Raw genomic sequence first — 19,160 nt, 5'->3', positions numbered from 1 at the left:
AAGACACGTATTTTTGACCACTCAAGGAAGATTTGCAATCATTAACAGAAAAATTCAATCAATCCATCAATAAGGACAAATTGAGTCAACATTCGCTAGATGGAATTTTTCTTTTATTTATTTTTCATCTTAATTTAGAGTCAGGTGTAAACAAAACAATGTATTTCAGATATTCTAAAAAATAAATCTGTCATCAGAATCTGATTATAAAGTGAATCCTGTATATTCAAAGAATTGTACATTTACTCTAAAGTCCAGGTTACTGACAGAGAATGGCGTTTTTATGTTTATTTGTTTTAGCGTTGCTGCGTTGCCGTTTGCTAACGCGGCGGATCCTGACGCGGTGCCGCCGCGGCGGGGCGGAGGGGGAAGCAGCCGGTGGTGGTGGAGCCGCGGGCATGCTGCACGCTGACGGCGGAAAAGGCTGCAGGACTTCCTCTGGCCAGTGATTCTCTCCATTTGGAAGCAGTTTCGGGGCCACCTGTCACCTGCGCAGACATGTCGACCGCGTACAAAAACAGGTGAGAGCCGCCGCAGCAGCGGCCGAAGCCGAAGCCGGCGCGGACGCGGTTCCGTCCGGCGGAATCTGCGGCGTTAGCACGGCTAATGCTAGGCTAATTGAAGAAAGACAGACCGCTCGGTGACTGAACTGCAGCATAAACCCGGCTTTTAGGCGACACTTTTGGAAGCAAAGCTACACTGAATGACGAATGGATTGTTTAGAAATGTCTCACTTTACTTCAGGAATGACAGAGTCCTGTTAGCCGGCTGCTAGCAGACGCGTTAGCAGGTCAGCTGACCGTTAGCCGCGGCTCTGGCCGGCCTGTGGATGTTCAGACACTGACGGAGGTCCACGGAAAACCTGGAGAAGACTTGTCTTCGTTTGTTTTAGACTAAACACGCATTTTTTCATTGAACTTTTCTGTCCCACAACATGTGTTTCCATGTTTCATGGTGACATTTAGCTCCTCGGGTGTTTATGGTATGAACACCGGCTGTCACGCTGAGATAATGAAAGAGAATCACTCACGTGATGAACTGTCTGTACTGGTCACTTATGTTTAAAGTAAAAAAAAAATTAAATCGTTGTGAATCAAGACCAGATGGGAAAAAAACAGTTTAAAAAAATCTTTTAGTTGTTATATACAAATTACAGAAGGTGAGGCACAACCTTCCTGCTCTGCTCCATTCTGATCATCCACCTGCAGACAAATAGATCCATGAACGTCTCTGTTTTCCTCGTCTGAGCTGGAATCTGGATCAGAACTGGACGGCTGGACAGCTCCGATATTATTCACCATTTTTGTTGCACTCTAAGAGGAGTGAGGTGCTGTAAGCTATTTGGAAAGAGTGTAAACAAAGGGATGATGGGAAATGAGTGCAGGCTTACTCTGTGCCAACAGTCCCTCCGGCAACTCTGAGGTGATTATTATTATTTTTTTTTTTAATGAACTTCTGCTGCTCTGCAGAAACTGTTCTAGAAAGTGACATTTTTTTTTAAATTTTGGTTTAAAAAAACTGGCTTAATCATAACTAAAAGACCACTAGGGATGCTTTTACAACAGATTATGACCAGAGTAGGACTTTGAAGTCAAATTAGTAAACGTGTTCTCCACAATTGAACCATCGCCTGGGGGAGCGGTGAGCTGCAGACACAGCTGGTATGACTTAACCGTGGGTTTGAACTCACGGATTTCCACTCTCTGGGCAGACACTCTACCACAAGAGATATGTCTTATCCTGACCAAGCTCCCCTCAGCACCTTCATGGAAGTCAGAAAACAACCAACACTCCGATGTGCTTTTACTTTTTTAAATTGTTTTCCAAGACTGAAACAATTTCCTGAGGTTTTTCAGAATAATCCTTAAAATTCCTTTAATTGGTTTAACGCATGAAACACGGATGTTATTCATGGATGACTTTTTGTCCACCCATCCATCCATCCATCCATCCATCCATCCATCCATCCATCCAAACAAACAAACAAACAAACAAACAAACAAACAAACAAACCCTTTGGGGTCACAGGGTTGCTGGAGCCTATCCTAACTGCTATTGGGTGAAGGCAGAGTACATCCTGGACAGGTTACCGGTCCGTTGCAGGTCAACACACAGTTCAGAGCAGGGGTGGGCAATTCCAGGCCTCGAGGGCCGGTGTGTCTGCATGATTTCTAGATAGTCACGGCTGATTGGCTGGTTCAGGTGTGTCCAGCCAATCAGAACATGCCAGAGAAGGGTATGTTTGGAAGACATGCAGGAATGCGGCCCTCAGTGCCCACCTCTTGTTTAGAGTCATCTATTAAACAAGAAGCGTGGTTTTAAACTCTTGGAGAAAAGTCACTTAAGCGTGAGAAGAACAAAACTCCACACAGACAGAACACTACTGGGATTTGAACCAGGGCCTTTTCATTGTGATGCAAGAGTGCTAACCTCTGTGCAGCCACTTACCTGAAAAGTTCTGGTAACCTTAAGTACGTCTGGTTGGTGCACAGACTTGGGTGTCTAACCAGAAGCAGAAGTGTCTTGTTCTGTTCAGATTTTGCATTTCATGTCAGCGTGGCAGAACCTCCCTCACTGTGCTGTTCCCTGTTGTAGAATCCAGGAGTTCAAAGCAGCTCTGAGTGAAAAACACATCAACCTGGAGACGCTGAGGGAGCTGTGCTTCAATGGTAACTTTCCCTTCCTGTTCCTGAATAAACCCTTCTTTTGTGTGGCGGGAGTTTGACGGACCGTCTGTGCTTTCAGGGATCCCGTTTGAAGGAGGCATCCGTGCGCTCTGCTGGAAGGTTAGTTTCTGCTGCTGCACTGGATAACGTCAATCACATACGCGATTAATAAATGTGGATCATAAATGTGACTATCATGTCTCATTTTTTGTTTTTTTAAATGTCTTGATGTTCTCCAGCGTTTGACGCCCTGCTCCCTCAGATCAGCTCCGATCTGCTTTTTTAGGTTTTATGCAGGCCTGCACAATAAATTGCGATTTTTATGGTTATTGCGTTATCTGGATGTGCAATATGAATATCGCAAAAGACAGCGAAAATTGCAATAAATGGTTACCTTAAATGTGCTAAAACAATCTTATGGCATCCTGAAGTATTGAACGCAGCTAATAAATCTATTTATGCATTTGACTAATCGATGGACTCCTTTACATAATTGACCAATCGGAGGGAGCCCTTTCATGTTGGATGCCCGGCCCTTTGTAGGCAAGGGTCATTTGGAGTATTTTTAATGTACTTATATTTAAATATAACTGTTGCAGGGAAATGGAAATGCTTTTGGTTGTTTTCCTATTTGTTCATGTATCTCAAGTTATCGCAATATTGATCACTAAAATTACATATTTCCTCATATCATGCTGCTCTAGTTTGATGGATGTCACAACATTCTGCTCCCACATGCATTCTGTTCTGACTGCACAGTTGACCAACAGTGCTCTAACGGTCACTTAAAGAAACCTTATGTTTGGTGTTGTTTGGTGAGGTTGTTCCTCATAAATGCAGATGTCCTAGCGAAGGGCTTTCTCTCAGCTGATCCTCCCAACATCATTTTAAGCTGCATTCACACCAAACCCAGTTTACACGGCAGAGGCGTCCAATTTCAATGGTAATTCAACGTACAGACTCGATCAGACGTCCTGCACCATGTTAGCAGCGCACATCTGAACTGTGGCAGAAAAAAATTGCCTTGCGTCAACCAATCAGGAACCCGGTTTTGGCCTGAGACATGTTGATGGTGTCGTCAACATGTGCAGTCCAAAACCAACATGGAGGAGAATCTGTTTGGTCTCTTCCTGAACTTTATGATATTTTTTTCATTTGCACCTGCTGGGAGATGGTGAAGCTCACCGTACCAGGAGAGACTCCAAATGAACTCGGACATGGAGACGGGATTACCAACGTTTTTGTAAAGCTCTAAATAAGCCTGACCTCAACGTCATCCGTGTCTCCCAAGCATTGACTGTGTGTGACGGTCTGTGCTTCCATGTAGGGATGAGGCTACATATTTTTGACAGTAACTCCTCCCACAATAAAATTTATTTTTTGACAAGTGTCCAGCAGTGACTTTGACAGGCGGCGGACACAAATTTGCCGTGCGAATCTCGTCCGGTGTGAACGCAGCGTCACATCAGCTAAACAAAGCAACTTGCGGCTCTCGCTGCTTCCTGCCTGTGATTCCTACCTGGAACCTGTGAGGATGCTCTCAGTCTAACATAAATTCCAGCTGATGGAGGCCAGCGTGGATCCTGTTTCTGTCACAATGACCACTGAAGTCTGCAAACTCAGGAGTTCCTTTGCTTTGTGTCATCTGCTGCTTCTCAGATCCTCCTCAACTACCTTCCTGTGGATCAGACGCTATGGGAACCTTTCCTCAAGAAGCAGAGGTAAGGACATCCCTCTGAGCTTCAACCCCTCAAGCCTTCTGAGCTTCTGAGCACCAGTGAGACTCAGACAGAAATTCCTGCTACTGAACAGTGAAGTTTTCCAGATTCTTGGATTTCTTCCAGATCATCAAGTGGAAATGAAATATGTGTCCAAACAAACAAGTAAACTAGAATGAATGTCAAATCCATTCACTTTAGTTCCTGAAGTTCAGCCCACTATTGTTTTTCCACATCCAAAGAATCCAAAGTAAACATTCTTAGAACATTCTAGCACATTGGATGGTCACATGACTTTATTCAATTCAAAGTGTTTCCACACGCTGGACTGGAATGATGGACTGATCCGTTTTTGCTGCATCACATGTGTGCCGTCCGCTGTGATTGGTCGTTTTTATGTTATAGTAAAATAAACCTCCCAAGTCTCAATCCAATTTTCCAATATTCACTAAAATGATATATTTCATTTTCAACATTTTTAACGGTTTTGTTCGATTAACTTGCCTCAAACAGATCGATCTGGGTGGATAAATTGATCCAGTCCATAAAATGAGTGTTTTTAAAACCGATCATCTTCATCCAGAGACTTTGTCAAAGTCAAAGGTCAGAGTCAAAGGTCATTTGGATCCACATCTGCACTGAAGTTTAACAAGTTGCTGCTTGTTTCCTTCAATAATTGCATTGATCAGAATAGAAGCTGTAGCCTGTCTGTCTAAAACAAAAGCAGACGTGAAAAAGCTACTCAGAGATGCACTTCTGTTGTTCTCTCAGTGAATGGGGTAAATAACTCCTGTTGATAAAAAAAATAACAAATTCAGTAAAAAATTGTGGCAAAAGCCTTTATGTCTGACAGTTTGACAAACTGGAGAAGCAGAATTGAGAAGAGTTCTCATTGATCTGAACCTTGACCAGCTCAAGAACATTTTCAGTGCCATACATGCAACAGCTGGGAGCTGGATTCTCTGTAAATCTCTAAATAAATCTGTAAAGTCAAAAAGGAGTAAAACAAAGCCACCTCTCCTGAGAGGCAGTGAACCGGTTTGGACTCTCGTGTTCTTTAATATAATCTATGGGCTGCTTTGCTTTTTTAGTGCTTCTTTTACTGACTGATTCCACAACGAGCCGAAACACTAAGTTAAGTACAGTTACAAGCGTCAGGTGTTAAAGACTTTTGTGTTACACGAACCTGCAGAAGACGAATTAAACCGTCTTAATGGAATAACGTTTACTGTGTTCACACAAACTGAGCTGACTCACCACAAAACGTGTTGAATAATCAAAACGTTTGAGTATTGAAGACGTTTCTCTGGGTCTTTCCTTTTCTACTGCTTTGATGGAACTTGATGAGGGAGAATCTAAACTGACATTATTGCATAATTACTGTCACAAGAACAGGCAGACGGCTGGATCCAAGTGCAGCAGGTTTATTAGCTCAGTTAAAAGTCCACAAAGCTAAATCAGGGGTCAATAACAGGCATGAGAGCATCAGAGGAGAGACGGGAGTAGTCAGGATCCAGGCACGAGTTGCAGCAGGCAAACAGGATCAGGAAACAGAAGATCAGGTCCAAATACAGCGCTCAGTAATGAAGGCAGAGCGGCACAAACAATACTTCACACTGGGTGAGGCTCAGTGCAGTGCTTAAGTGTGGTGTGAGTGATTTGGCAAATGAGAGTCAGGTGTGCAGCACTCAGAAACTGCACGCTGGGGTTGCTGGGAGATGACGTGCATTCAGTATACTGAAGACGACTCCCGCCGGTGAACAGAGAGGGAGACAGAGCTCTGACTTCTGACAATTGCAATAAGATTTAAAAAAATCAGGATTGAAAAGTGGCCAGGAATTCAGTTGTAATGTCGTGTAAACACCGGCATAGGTGCAGCTGTGCTGCCCACATTCAATGCCTTCCTGATGGATCGGTGTCTCTGATCTTCTTCTGCAGGCACCACCAACAGGACGTCAGAGGGGAAATATGAGCAGTGGTGTGAGATCTCCTGTTTGTTGGTGGTAGGGGGGTTGGAAAGACAATGACCTCTCCAAGAGTATTGGATTTAAGCTGCCGACAGTTTTTTCTCTCTCATTCTTGAACTCCAGCTTGTTGTGTTGGAGTTCCTGGATCTTCCCTCAGGTTTAAGTGTTTGGATCTCAGCCAAACAAAGCGGGAAAGTTCACTTGCTGTTGCTGACGTGCTCTTACTTACACAAACAGTGGAAGGATAGAGTTGCTGTCAGTGATGAAGGCTGAGAAGACAAAGCTTTGCTTACAACAAACCAGAAGAGACCAAACATCCATCAGATCTTTGGTTTTGAAAGAAAAGAAAGAGGAAAAAGTTTTGGTCCCAAAGTTTTTTACTGATTTATCATCTATCGCAGTAGGGACAATGGAAACATTGTCCTGCACCCTGTTGAGCTACTGCTCTGTGTCTGATGTTTGTCCACCATGTGTGTCCTCAGAGATCTGTACTCTCAGTTCCTGAAAGAAATGATCATCCAGCCGGGCATCGCCAAAGCCAACCTGGGTCTGTCCAGAGAAGATGTCACCATGGAGGATCACGTGAGTCTGTTTCTCTGCCTCTGTCAAGTTTGATCCAGGCCCCGCCCCCCCATCTCCATCAGATGGACATCAGTACTTGATTGGTCTAAATAAACATCTGTGGTGCTGATTTTCAGTTAGCTGCTGCAGACAGGAACACTGTCAGACTGGCTGAAGTTCCATCACATTTCACATTTATTTGTTTGTAGGATAAGCCCCTTGAGATGTGTCATCTCGTTTTCAAGGGGGTCCTCACTCCATCACAAACCTGGGAGTAGAATCACAACAAAGCAGCAGTCGGTGAAATTCAAACATGTTTGTTCTGCTGCTAAAAGAGGAAAGCAACACCCTTTCAAAGATGATCAGACATTTTTTTTGTCTATTGTGTCCCTAAAGGATATTTATATCGGGAAGGAGTCCGTTTTTAAATCGTCTGAAAGTTTTGTTTGTGCTTCTTTATGGGTGACATGAAACCTATTTTACCAGGTTTCATGAACCAAACCTAGTAAAATAGCTGGATTTGTTTGAGAGCTGCTTCCTAAATCAGGGTTTGGACCGGCCAGGAGCCTGCTGAAAAAACACACACAGCTCCTCCTGACACATCAAGTAAACATGTTTAAAAGTAAACGTGTTTTCAGTGACTGAAGATTTAAGATGACGGCTGCTTTCTCAGACTTCTGTTCTGCACATTGACAGTGAATAAGAACTGGACTGAGCAGCCCCTCCCCCCAAGCGTTCCAAACAGGAAGTACCTGCTGGTCCCAGAAAGCAAAAATCCCATAGACTTCTATAGAGAAATAAATGGCTATTATTCAGTCATTATGTTTATCAGAATAACCATTCCTGCTCTGATACCCTTTTATTAACCTGTTCTTGATAATCCTAATTTTTTTTCATGATATTTTAGCTGTAGTGCAAGTGATTCACGTTATAAACTGACCAAGCAGATGCCTCAATGAAAGTAGGTGGCCTCTGATCGAACGTTCAAACCATTTGATTGACAGATTTGGGGTGTGACCTTCTAACTTGCTCACTCCTGATTGGAGAGAGTGGTTGCCATAAAAATGTAGAATCCGACCCAGAGGAACCAATCATGGCTTTCTGAGAACATCTGGTTCCAACAAGCTGATGAACATAAACTACGGCTGGTTGGTTGGAACCGGAAGGAAGGTGCGTTGTCTTTGGGTGACATCACACGCGATTGGTCCATTTCTTTTACACAGTCAATGGTTCTGCAGAGCAGCGGCTTTCAGGAAACACAGCAAAACCAAATGCAAAGACTTGACCTAAAGGTGTTTTCTAAATATCTGCGGAGTAGATTTAAAACTGTCAATGTTGTTCTGTCATCTACGAACACATCATTACTGGAGCCTCCTGAAGCTTGTCAATCATTTTTGTTGCCATGACTGCAACGCTCCAGACTTTTTTTTGTTCCGTGAAGGAGGCTCATGAGTCTGTGGTTTCCGACAGGTGATGAAAGTTTCTGTCGCTGAAAGATGTGGAGGCTAAAGATCTGACCAGTTAGTTGTTATTCAGTTTTATATTTACAGATGTCTTAGGTGTATCTCTTTGTTTTGCTGGGGTGGAAAATCCTACATTATTATCTGCAAACGAGAGACATTGCAGCTATGAAGAAAACCCTGCAGACAGTATTTACTATGGAGGCTTTTTGTCTTTTAAACATTCATAGGTTTTTAACCCTTGTGCTATCCAAGGCACTCTAACGTTGGACCGGTATCTGCTTGTTCTGCGCACTGTCTTGTGGGGTCCAGATGACCCCACTCCCAATGTTAATGTGCCTCGGAGGCACGTTAACATTGGGAGTGGGGTCATCTGGACCCCACAAGACAGTGAACCTCTTTTCTTCAATGATTTGTGATCTTCACTGGTGTCCATGGATTACATGAAATCCTCTTCACCTTTATCCACCTTTGTCATGGTAGGGAGAACACGTCAATGTAAAGGTGGGGTCATTTTGACCCCACAAGATAGCACAAAGGTTAATGACAACATCAGAAATCCAACATTTCTAACTGTTCTTGATGTTCTTATCCTGGATGTTGATCCTCTCTAGAGAAGGAGAACCTCATAGGCAGTCTGGGATAAACGGAGTGAATCTCCATGACTACCAGACTACAGGATCCTGTTTTGTGAAAACCCTGGAGCTCTCATGCGTCTCACTCTGCTGTGGTTTTACTTTCAGCCTCTGAATCCAAACCCAGACAGCAGGTGGAACACCTACTTCAAAGATAACGAGATCCTTCTGCAGATCGACAAAGACGTCCGGTGAATATGAAGGAGATCTCAGCGTCTCACAGTTATATCATTTCTATGATGATCAGAAAAGACTGAACTGAAAAACTGAGGGGGGGAAAAAGAAAAAAATGTGTATGTAAACGTAGTGGGCGGAGCCATGGCAGCAGATTGCCCCACCCATAACTTAATAGTATAGCGCCTCAATTTAAGCTCCCACATGAAGTATTTATGTGTCCTAGGAAGCAAAAAAGGCTCCCAAAAATATGCATTTGCACATGAATGTCAGAGGAGAGTCTATTGGTAGAAGGATGCTGAGTCCTAGAGCTGCCAGGCAAGAGGTCTAGAGGAAGACCAAGGAGGTTCATGGATGCAGAAAGGAAGAGAATGTAGAACAGAGGCTTTCATGGAGGAAGCTGAAAGGAAAAGAAGATGTCTGTTGTGTCCTAGCCTATTGTAATGTATTATGGAATTGTCTTTTTTATGTTTTATTCTTCTTAAAAAATTACATTTTGTAGAAAGCTGTTAACGTCCTAAGAAAATCTGTAGAGATGTAATTGAAGTATTTAGTTTTTAACTTATCAGCCCTTAAAATTAGCCACATTTTAGCAAAAATGGGGTCCTAGTGCTTTCTGTCATTTCGAAGCTGTCAAAGGGAAATCCCGTGTCGACCTACCTTGATGGCGTCTGTTCTGCCACAGCAGTAACTCCCGTCTCACGTTTGCAGGCGTTTGTACCCGGACATGGCGTTCTTCCAGCGCCCCACGGAGTACCCGAGCCAGCTGATCCTGGACCCCCAAAACGATTACGAGACGCTCCGTCGGCGAGTGGAGCAGACCACCCTGAAGGCTCAGACGGTGAACCGTAACCGCAGCGGGGTCACCAACGTGAGTGTTGGATGCTTGTTTTTCACAATAAAAGCTCAGACTTGGCAGCATGCGTGCTGAGGTGCAGTCGGCCGCTGGAGCCGCCCCCCTCAGGACTCCCTTTAGAGGGGTGGAAACAGTTTCTACACCAGAAGACCAGACTGGGATCCGGTTCCGTATGACAGCATGGGTCTGTGTCCTGCTGCAGGTCAGCTCTCCAGGGAAGGCTCTGAACTTGTACCCGTCAAACGAGTATGAGGTTCTGCCCAGCGGCAGCGAGGCCCACTGGGAGGTGGTGGAGCGCATTCTCTTCATCTACGCCAAACTCAACCCCGGCATCGCCTACGTCCAGGGCATGAACGAGATCGTCGGGCCGATCTACTACACATTCGTCACCGACCCGAACACGGAGTGGAAAGGTCTGTAAGTCTGGAGACGTGCGCATGCACGTGCACGGCTCTGCCCCAGATTCCGCTCTATATATATTCTTCAGTTCAGCAAAAAGGTGGTTCTGCTGGAACTCACCGAGGGTGAGGTCCTGGATGGTTCTGATGCGTCCTGCTGCGGTCCACAGAGCACGCCGAAGCCGACACCTTCTTCTGTTTCACTAACCTGATGTCGGAGAACAGAGACAACTTCATCAAGAGCCTGGATGACTCCCAGTGCGGCATCACCTACAAGATGGAGAGCGTCTACGCCATGCTCCGGGACAAAGACCCTCAGCTCCTCCTCAAGCTGGTGAGACCCCCAGCTCGCTCTAACGTGGGAAAAACTGGTCTCACGTTCTGGGCTCACACCGGACGCGATTCTCATCAGGGGCGACGAGTTTGAATGTTAAGTCAATGTAGAGACATGATCTGAAGTCCTGCAGCGCCATCATTGGACATGGCGCAGCTGCGTCAACCAATCAGGTTTGGGCACGTGATGCTTTCAGTGACTCATCAAAAGGTAGAAAAGAAATCCCGTATGTCCGTTTGATGCGAGGACTTTGGTCCTGAACTTCCATCCGTTTTTCTGACCCGCTGGGGCCGCGCGATTGCCAGAGACTGTCCCGGTGACTGTTGGGTGAAGGCGGGAGACACCTTGGACAGGTCGCCAGCCTGTCACAGAGCCCATGAAACTGGAGGGATGGAGCCCGCTACGCTAGCCAGCCGCCCGGTGGACCGCTCTTTTATATGGAATGTCACTGAGAATAGACTATGAAAAATCAACTACGCTAATTTGGTCGTTGCGCCTGGATTTTCTTTGGTCATTTTAAATGATTTAGCGGTACCATGCATACCACAAACCTCCATGGACCGAGTACCAGCACCACCACTCTGTAAAAAGAAAAAAGAAAAAACTTGATGTAAACAATCATCGTTAACTAATCGACTAATTGAAAAAAGAATCGTTGACTAATCAACTACAGAAATAATCGTTAGTGACAGCCCTACTGTAAAAAAAAACCTTCTTAAATGTTACTTTTTATGTTTCCACAAATCCAAAACTTTATTTTATTGAAGCTTAATTCCCTGTGAAATATTTTCAGCCGCTTTAAACTTACCACTTGGTGTCATTAAAATGGAAATGTTCTCTTTCTCACGTCCGACTTTAAGGTGTGACAAAAAAATGAAGCAAAAGAAAGTGACCCAGCCGTCATAAAACCGGTATTTTCCAATGAAATAATAAACATGACTCAGCGTAAGTGTTGCATTAGAGAGCCATGCGCCACATATTGTGCAAAGCTGTCTTGGTATCTGGGAACAACAGCTGTCTCAATAAATGCATATTTGGAGGAAGATTTTTCTAAAATAGCAGATTTCTTTTTCTTTGAAGTTGAAGACTTCCTCCATTTCCTCAGTAGCTCCTTTCTACGGAGCCCTTGTCCTGACATTAAGATTTTAAAATATATCTTGTTCCCACAGATTAATATCTTGTTCCCCTCAGATTAATATCTCGTTCGTACGAAATACTATTCCGTTCCCACAAGATACTATCCCGTCCCCTCGAAATGATTAACTCGTTCGAACGCAATAATTATTCACGTCATAAGTCATTCACGCGGATATGCTCTCTGTACGCCGGCAAAAGCCGCTTTCACGGAAGTTACCGCTGAAAGCAGCTTTTGCCGGCGTACAGAGAGCATATCCGCGTGAATGAATTATGACGTGAATAATTATTGCGTTCGAACGAGTTAATCATTTCGAGGGAACGGGATAGTATCTTGTGGGAACGGAATAGTATTTCGTACGAACGAGATATTAATCTGTGGGAACAAGATATATTTTAAAATCTTAATGTCAGGACAAGGGCTCCGTACCTTTCTACTCAAAGAAACTTTTTTTTATGACGCCTGAATTTAAATTTCCAGCGATTAGATCAAATGTCCCTTATGCTTTTGCTTTCAGGTAAAAGCTTCATTAGGATCAGTTTGGTGGTTTGATGCATATTTGCATCAATAAGCATCAAAGGTTATTACCTTTGTCAGCTTGGAGCTGCTGCTGTAAGAAGGTGGCAAATGTATTCAGGACTCGCGACCGACACGAACAACAAGAGCAGCATGAAGAATGACTCATCGACGTATGAGCTGTTTTTCAAAATAAAACGTCCTTCAGAATCGATGATAATGTTCGTGGATGGTGAAGATGGCTGAGGAGAAGGCGGATTGTTCTGAACTCCAAGCAGAACAATCCCAGCAGCCAAACCTTTGGAGGTTCTCTGGTAGCTTTCAGGTGTGCAGCACCAAACTCGCTCAGATCCTCTCTGATGCCGTCTTCTCTGAGGCCCACAGGAGGAGCAGAACATCAAGCCTCAGTACTTCACCTTCCGCTGGCTCACCCTGCTGCTGTCCCAGGAGTTCCTCCTGCCAGACGTCATCCGCATCTGGGACACGCTGTTCTCTGACAAAGACCGCTTCGACTTCCTCATCCTGGTGTGCTGCGCCATGCTGATGTGAGGCCCCGCCCTTCCCTGGCCGGCTCTGCTCTTCCTCCTCTTCCTGCTCACCTGAATCCCTCTGCCCTCTGTCTGCAGACTCATCCGCAGCGACCTGCTGGCAGGAGACTTCACGGTGAACATGAGGTTACTGCAGGTACGTCACAGTGCAGCTTTCCATGCGAGTGTCTGTCCGCGCAGCTCATCCTCGTGTTTGAACCCCCCCAGGATTACCCCATCTCAGACGTGCACACCATCCTGACTAAGGCCAAGGAGCTGCAGGACACCTCCTAACCTGCTGGGGTTGTGCCGTTGGTGAAGGTTTAATGTTGTGGATGGACCTGAAGACGTTGGATGGAGAGTCCCACCGCTCTGGTTTCTGGACGTGCAGAAGCCTCGGGGTGGTGTGGGCGTGTTCTGGGCAGAGCCTCCAGCTGTTGTGGTTGCTCAGAACGTTGTGAGCTTCAGCGGGGAGACGAACGTCTGCAGATCCAGTCTGAAATTGGACCAAACCATCGTATGGAGACTCCCCTGAGCAAACGCGATCAGGAAGACATTTCTGTTCCTTAAGGGTTTTATTTGTAAGTGAAACGTGTCCGCCTTACCTGCTTATGATGTGAAACACCACATGAAGACTGGAACATGTGGAGGTCGGAGGGCGCCCCCAGATGGCAGTCACACGTTTGTGACCTGAGGTTCCTCACCAAATGAAGCTTTTAAAATCCATCTGTTGGATGCCTTAGCTCTGGCAGGTTCTGGTCCGATCCAGATCCGGTTTCCTCTGCGTGAACGGGTAGTGATGGAGCTGCGGGCCTTTTCCTGTCCTGGTCAGGCTTTGTTTTGGCCAACGGCGCCTCAAATCAACTGCGTGATTATTCCAGGTGGTTTGGTCCTCTTCAGTGTGCCGAGAGGAGGGAGGGGCATTATCATTCCAGTCCAGTCTCCACCACTGACCCGGGGAGGAAGAGACCCCAGAAAAGTTTAGATGTCCGCTTCGTTAGTGACCTAAACTAGGACACGCCGGTCTAATTCACCCACGTGCAGCGGACGTGCCCGTGAGACCTTCAGAACCGTAAACCAGAGCAGATTCTGGAGTCAGTTTGGTTCCAGCTCACGATTTAAGATTGATTTCTCCTTTTTTATGAAGAATCTAACTTTGCCATGATTGGAGGTTAAAGCCAAACAAAAGTAGAATCTTTATTTACAAATTATAAAGTCTTACGTTAAAAAAGTAAGAGAATTTTTTTTAAGTCTAAAATGCAAAAAAAAAAAAAACAAAAGCTCCAAAGGGAAAGGGACCTGTGGATTTCCAGATTCCACATTGAAGCATGTGAAAGTCCAAACACCTGAACCGGTTTCGGGTTCTGAGGAAACCTGCAGAGGAAAGCAGCTCCACAGTGAAGCAGACAGACTTCTGAAAGTACTAAAGTTCTTTTTTTCCCCTCCAGACTGGTGTTTGTATTTCTGACTGCTTCGTGCGCGCGCATGAGATGTTCAGTGTCTCCGTTTTTTGTGGGTTATTTGCATGATTTCAATTTTGTAAGCAGATTTTGTAAAAAGAAGAAAATGGTGAAACTGCCATGAATGTTTTTATGTTTGCTGATGATGTGCATTAAAATCAACGGTGGAAAAAAGTGTCGTTCCTTCAGGAAATCTGCCTAGTAACCTGTAGAATTCAGGTGAGCAGATGTGCACGCTGACTCCTCCCATTCCATCGGGCATTATGGGAAACTTTTTACTGAAGTGATGCTTATACTTTCACAGAAATGTAGGAGGAAAAAGGGTTTTTTACATCCATGTGAGATCATCTGAGAAAGCAGACAGCAGCAGCATGTCCTGCTGGTCCGGACCGTTACTGAGTTCAGGTTGTGATGGAGCAGCAGAGAACATAAAGACGCATGCTTCCAGCCTCTTTATGTTCTCTTTAACTGCATTTTATGAAACCCATAGGCTTCAAACTCACAACAGAGCTTTTAATCTTCTTACTGAATCCATCTGGAAATTTGGATTTACAAACGAAACAAGACAAAATAACAGAAACATGGATCTACATTGAGATTTCAAACTTAGATTAATATGTGTGTATTCTTAATCATAAATGGACATGTTAGCTCTTTAGCCTTCAGAAACACTGAAACCATAAAATGTTAAATTTGTCAACAGGAGTTTTCAGTGCTAGAACTTGGGGAGTGGCAGAAAGTTGAATAAATAATACCCAAATCCACAAAATGAACTAAAAATTGTGGTTTAAAATTATTTAAACAGTAAAGAATTAAACTGTTAACTTCATTTATAATTTGGAGGCTTTCTTTCCTGTAAATAATCCCCGTTTCTACATTTGATGCTTTTTTTCTTGAAGACGTTCGCTAAGCCCCGCCCCGTTTCTTTGCAACAAGCCAATGAGCGGCCGCGTTGGACATGTGACGCAAGCAGAGGTAAGCTAGCTTCTTCCGCGAAAGACTTTCTCGTCGTTTGGTGAAAAACGCGCGTGAGCTCGGAGCACGTGCAGGTTTAGGTTCGTGTGTGTTCACCGGTGAGGATCAGCTTCACGGAACCTCTGAGGCTTTGGGAACTGAAGCAGTTCGAGCTTCAGTAACGAAACAGAGGTTTAGTAATTCGGACATAGCCCGATCGGGCTTTACTGAGCTCACGTTGATCCTGAATGTCTGTTAAGATTAAAGATCACGTCAGTGGCGAGTTTCCTATCGCCCAAAGAATCATTCTGATTCACAATGATTTCAATAAAGAGATACTCAGTTTTATTTGTGTCCTCCATCAGAAAAATACCACAAAAACATGTGTGGGTGAAAACACGAGTGGGTCTTTAAATTTACAATATCTAAAAAGTAAACTTCAAGTACACTGCCTCACTATAGTATAGAGTTTAGTATACTTGTATTACACTTAAATAGATTACTTTTTGCTAAGGGTTACTCTGCTGCTCTGCATTGTTTTGCTTTTATCAGCATTTTTTGAAGTTTTTCATTCTTTTTTTTAACATTTAATTAAAGACCTTTTAAGCATGACACAAAACTCCATCATTCACTTCAGTTTTATCACAGGTAATGATAACTGATATAAAAAAAAATTATAAAAAACATTTTTCTAGTTAGACTTTACACTATAGCAGAATCCTGTTCATTGGGGGGAACCAGGTGGGATTGGGGCCCACAGGAAGTGCCTAAAGGCCTTTTGCCACAGGACCGGCTGGACCCAAGAAGACTACACAGGATTTGACTTCCTGTTGGCTCACCACCCACAGGGAGGAGATCTTAATCACATTTCTTATTTTCATAATGTATCAGGTGATTCTTGGAGGCCTCCACTTCATTTTCGAATGAAATGGAATACCTCACGTGTAGAATAGTCTGAACATTCAGCATGAATAGAGTTTAACGTCTGAATACAAAGTGTATGGGGGTCACATGATTGGGTGGAGTATTAAATGAGAACATTTCTGCCTTGCAGATTCTCAGCTGTAAATGTGATCAGTGTCTCGGCGTGTCGTTCCAAAGTTCAGATGTTTCTGATCTGCAGCTCAGCAGCAGATTTCTGGATCTACCTGCATAAAACTTAGAGACAACAGAACCTGCAGCTGGTTGACGTACATGCATTCTGTAGGACATGAGTTTGTGTGACTTACAAAGAAGTGCGTTTGCAGTTTTTGTGGGCAGACTGGTGTTAGCCTGAAGCTGGAGCAAACCTGCCTGGTAGGATCTCATTTTACTTTACTGCACTGACTCAAGTCCAGTTCTCTGTATTGTAAGGAATGCCTGGCGCACTGCATGACGCGCCTCATGCATCCTCTTTGGATCTAGTTTGAAAGCCTTCCAAGTGTTTTTTTTAATTATGATTATGCCATTTTTATCTAAATTCAAAAAACCAGTGTCGTTCTCTAGGACATAGTATCTGAAGCGGCAGGAGTTCATTAGAAATTCACCTCCGAATTGAGGGCGGGACTGTAGTTGCAAAGTCAGCCCCTGCTTGTTTCCCATGATCCCATCTTTTACACTCTCTCCTGCTAGCTTACAGCCCCTCAAAACCCCTAAGCTAACATTGGCGGTGCAACAAAAATGGAGTGATATCAGAGCTATCCATCCGTCCCGTTCTGATCTAGATTCCATCTCAGACGAGGAAAACAAAGACGTTCATGGATCTATTGGTTTACAGGTGGATGCATCAGAATGGAGCAGAGCGGGGAGCTTGTGACACGCTGACTGTAGCAGCTTTGTCACAGCCTTTTCAGAAGCATAAATCTAATTCTAGAAATCCAATAAATGTAGTTTAATTTTCCTTTTAAATATTTCATCCACCATAAGAAAAAGGCCACAAGAACATGAAAAAAACACCAAAAACACCATTTTTATTGGACTGGGTCTTTAAGGTTGCTGGGATTTTTGTGGCATCTCTCATTGGATCCTCCTAAAGGTACCCGTCCTGAGTTGCCAGATATTTCTATGAATTGTATGAAAACATTCCTCGCTCCTCTCCTCAAAGTAAACCATAGCATAAACTGAACCAAATCCCAACTATCGTGGTAGAAACATGGAACACCAACACCAGCGTCTGGTTCACCACAGCAGTACAGGGTCATTGCTTTTTAGGAAGTTACTGTAGAGAGAACTCATGCTAATTTAGTTTTAGAGTATTTTGCGGTTTTTGCCTTCAGTGTCTGAACAAAAGAAGGACGAACCCGATGAGGTGTTTGACCCTCAGCATTGTACTAGAACACTGTGAGTTCATGGTCCTCCTCTGATGGTCACGATCATGTGTTGTTCACAGAGCTCAACCATGCAGTACTGCAGCACCCGGGGCGGGGTGGGGGGCTGGAGCTTCAGGGATGTGTTGTTCTCCGGCTACGCTCCGGATGGGGGCATGTTCATGCCGGAAACGCTACCGGTGCTGGACCCCGACGCGCTGAGGAGCTGGAGGGGGCTGTCCTACCCCAGAGTGGTGGTGGAGGTGGCGTCTCTGTTCATCCCCCCTCAGCTCATCCCCAGAGACGACCTGGGGGGTGAGTGAGACCCTCGTGTTGGTACAGGGCCCAACGCTGGTCAAACATCCTCCTCTCATCACCTCCTCTGCTGTGTTCTCCCTACAGTCCTCGTGGAGGAGGCCCTCTCTGGTTTCTCTGTGCCTGAGGTGGTCCGGGTAGCTAGGCTGAAGGATGGCCTGACCGTGTTGGAGCTTTTCCACGGAGAAACTCTGGCTTTTAAGGATCTGGCCATGAGCTGCACCGTCCACTTTCTCTCCTACTTCCTGAAGAAAGAGAGCCGCAGAGCTGTAGTTGTTGTAGGTAAGAAGGCCCTCCAGCTGGAGGTGTCACTGTTTCCATTTGTGTGCAGCAGAAGCACAGAACGCTGAGTCAGCGCACATCTGTCTTTGAGTGTCAAAATCTGTGAGGCTTCATGAGATTTAAGGGGCAGTCTGTGGTTTCTGTGGTTTCCATACGATTCACCGGACATAGCTCTGCCGCGGAGCTCTTTTGCTTGTCATGCCGGCATTCGGGCAGCCAGCTGATATTGTAGTTTAGGGTCGAATAGGAATAATAATATTCAGGACTTGTCTTTTATTAACATACTTTATAGCAGTCGCTTTATGGCAAAGCAGCAAGCCTAGGTATCATAAATCTTATGATATTTTTCTTATATTCATTGAGACAATAATAAATTGATCATTTTTGTTTTTCTTTTTTATTTCTTGAACGAATGTGGGTCACAGAGACACGGAAGTTACTGCTGAAAGAGGCTTTTGCGGCCGGACGGAGACCATATACGTGTTTATGAAGGACTTATGACTTGAATAATTATTTTGTTAGTACGAATTAATTATTTCGAGGGAACGTAATATTATCCTGTTGGAACGGAATATTATCTTGTGGGAACAAGATCTTAACAGCTGTTTATTTCTCTATAGAAGTCTATGGGATTTTGGATTCTTGGACCTGGCGGGTACTTCCTGTTTGAAATGGCACATTCTGCTAATGGTTACCTTCAAAATCTCTCCCTGTTACTCAATCCAAGACTGATCCACCATGTACTTTGACCCACACAACAATAAATAGGCCAACCTTTTTGCTGCTATAAACATTCCTGAAACATCTCCTCAATGGCATCTTTGGATATGGGCATCGGCTTTAAAGAATTGACAGAAAAACTGGTCTCTCTTTAGAAAAACTGGTGTTCTTTGATCAAATGTATTCATTACAAGGAA

General features: G+C 44.4%; 2 protein-coding genes across 4 annotated transcripts in view; both read left to right on the top strand.

Annotated features, from left to right (window-relative positions):
- Positions 1-317: 317 nt before the first annotated feature.
- On the top strand, positions 318-14,581 carry tbc1d13 (TBC1 domain family member 13). The gene is made up of 12 exons (XM_004084883.4): positions 318-521; positions 2,596-2,669; positions 2,746-2,786; positions 4,326-4,387; positions 6,834-6,933; positions 9,116-9,198; positions 9,893-10,052; positions 10,240-10,450; positions 10,606-10,769; positions 12,805-12,965; positions 13,047-13,104; positions 13,176-14,581. The coding sequence occupies exons 1-12, from the start codon at positions 499-501 to the stop codon at positions 13,239-13,241; spliced, it is 1,203 nt and encodes a 400-aa protein (XP_004084931.1). The 5' UTR covers positions 318-498; the 3' UTR covers positions 13,242-14,581.
- Positions 14,582-15,317: 736 nt separating this feature from the next.
- The window catches only part of thnsl2 (threonine synthase like 2), an 11,206-nt gene continuing 7,363 nt past the window's right edge, over positions 15,318-19,160 (top strand). Inside the window, exons 1-3 of one of the 3 annotated variants that reach the window (XM_023960593.1) lie at positions 15,318-15,382; positions 17,730-17,961; positions 18,049-18,243. In XM_023960593.1, the coding sequence (XP_023816361.1) occupies positions 15,347-15,382; positions 17,730-17,961; positions 18,049-18,243 (463 nt within the window). In that variant the 5' untranslated portion in view covers positions 15,318-15,346. Of the gene's footprint in view, positions 15,383-15,423; positions 15,554-16,318; positions 16,658-17,729; positions 17,962-18,048; positions 18,244-19,160 lie in introns of those variants that run through there. The other 2 variants (XM_023960595.1, XM_023960594.1) reach the window with 2 other exon arrangements.

The sequence above is a fragment of the Oryzias latipes genome, chromosome 12 (genome assembly GCF_002234675.1).
Source record: "Oryzias latipes chromosome 12, ASM223467v1".
Taxonomy (NCBI): Eukaryota; Metazoa; Chordata; class Actinopteri; order Beloniformes; family Adrianichthyidae; genus Oryzias; species Oryzias latipes.
The sequence above is the reverse complement of the archived record's forward strand: the minus strand, read 5'-3'. Positions and strand labels throughout refer to the sequence as shown.

Coding starts and splice junctions, on each gene's coding strand:
- tbc1d13 (XM_004084883.4), top strand. CDS start 499: ATGTCGACCGCGTACAAAAACAG. Junction 2,787..4,325: donor TCCGTGCGCTCTGCTGGAAG/GTTAGTTTCTGC, acceptor GCTGCTTCTCAG/ATCCTCCTCAACTACCTTCC. Junction 10,451..10,605: donor CCCGAACACGGAGTGGAAAG/GTCTGTAAGTCT, acceptor TGCGGTCCACAG/AGCACGCCGAAGCCGACACC.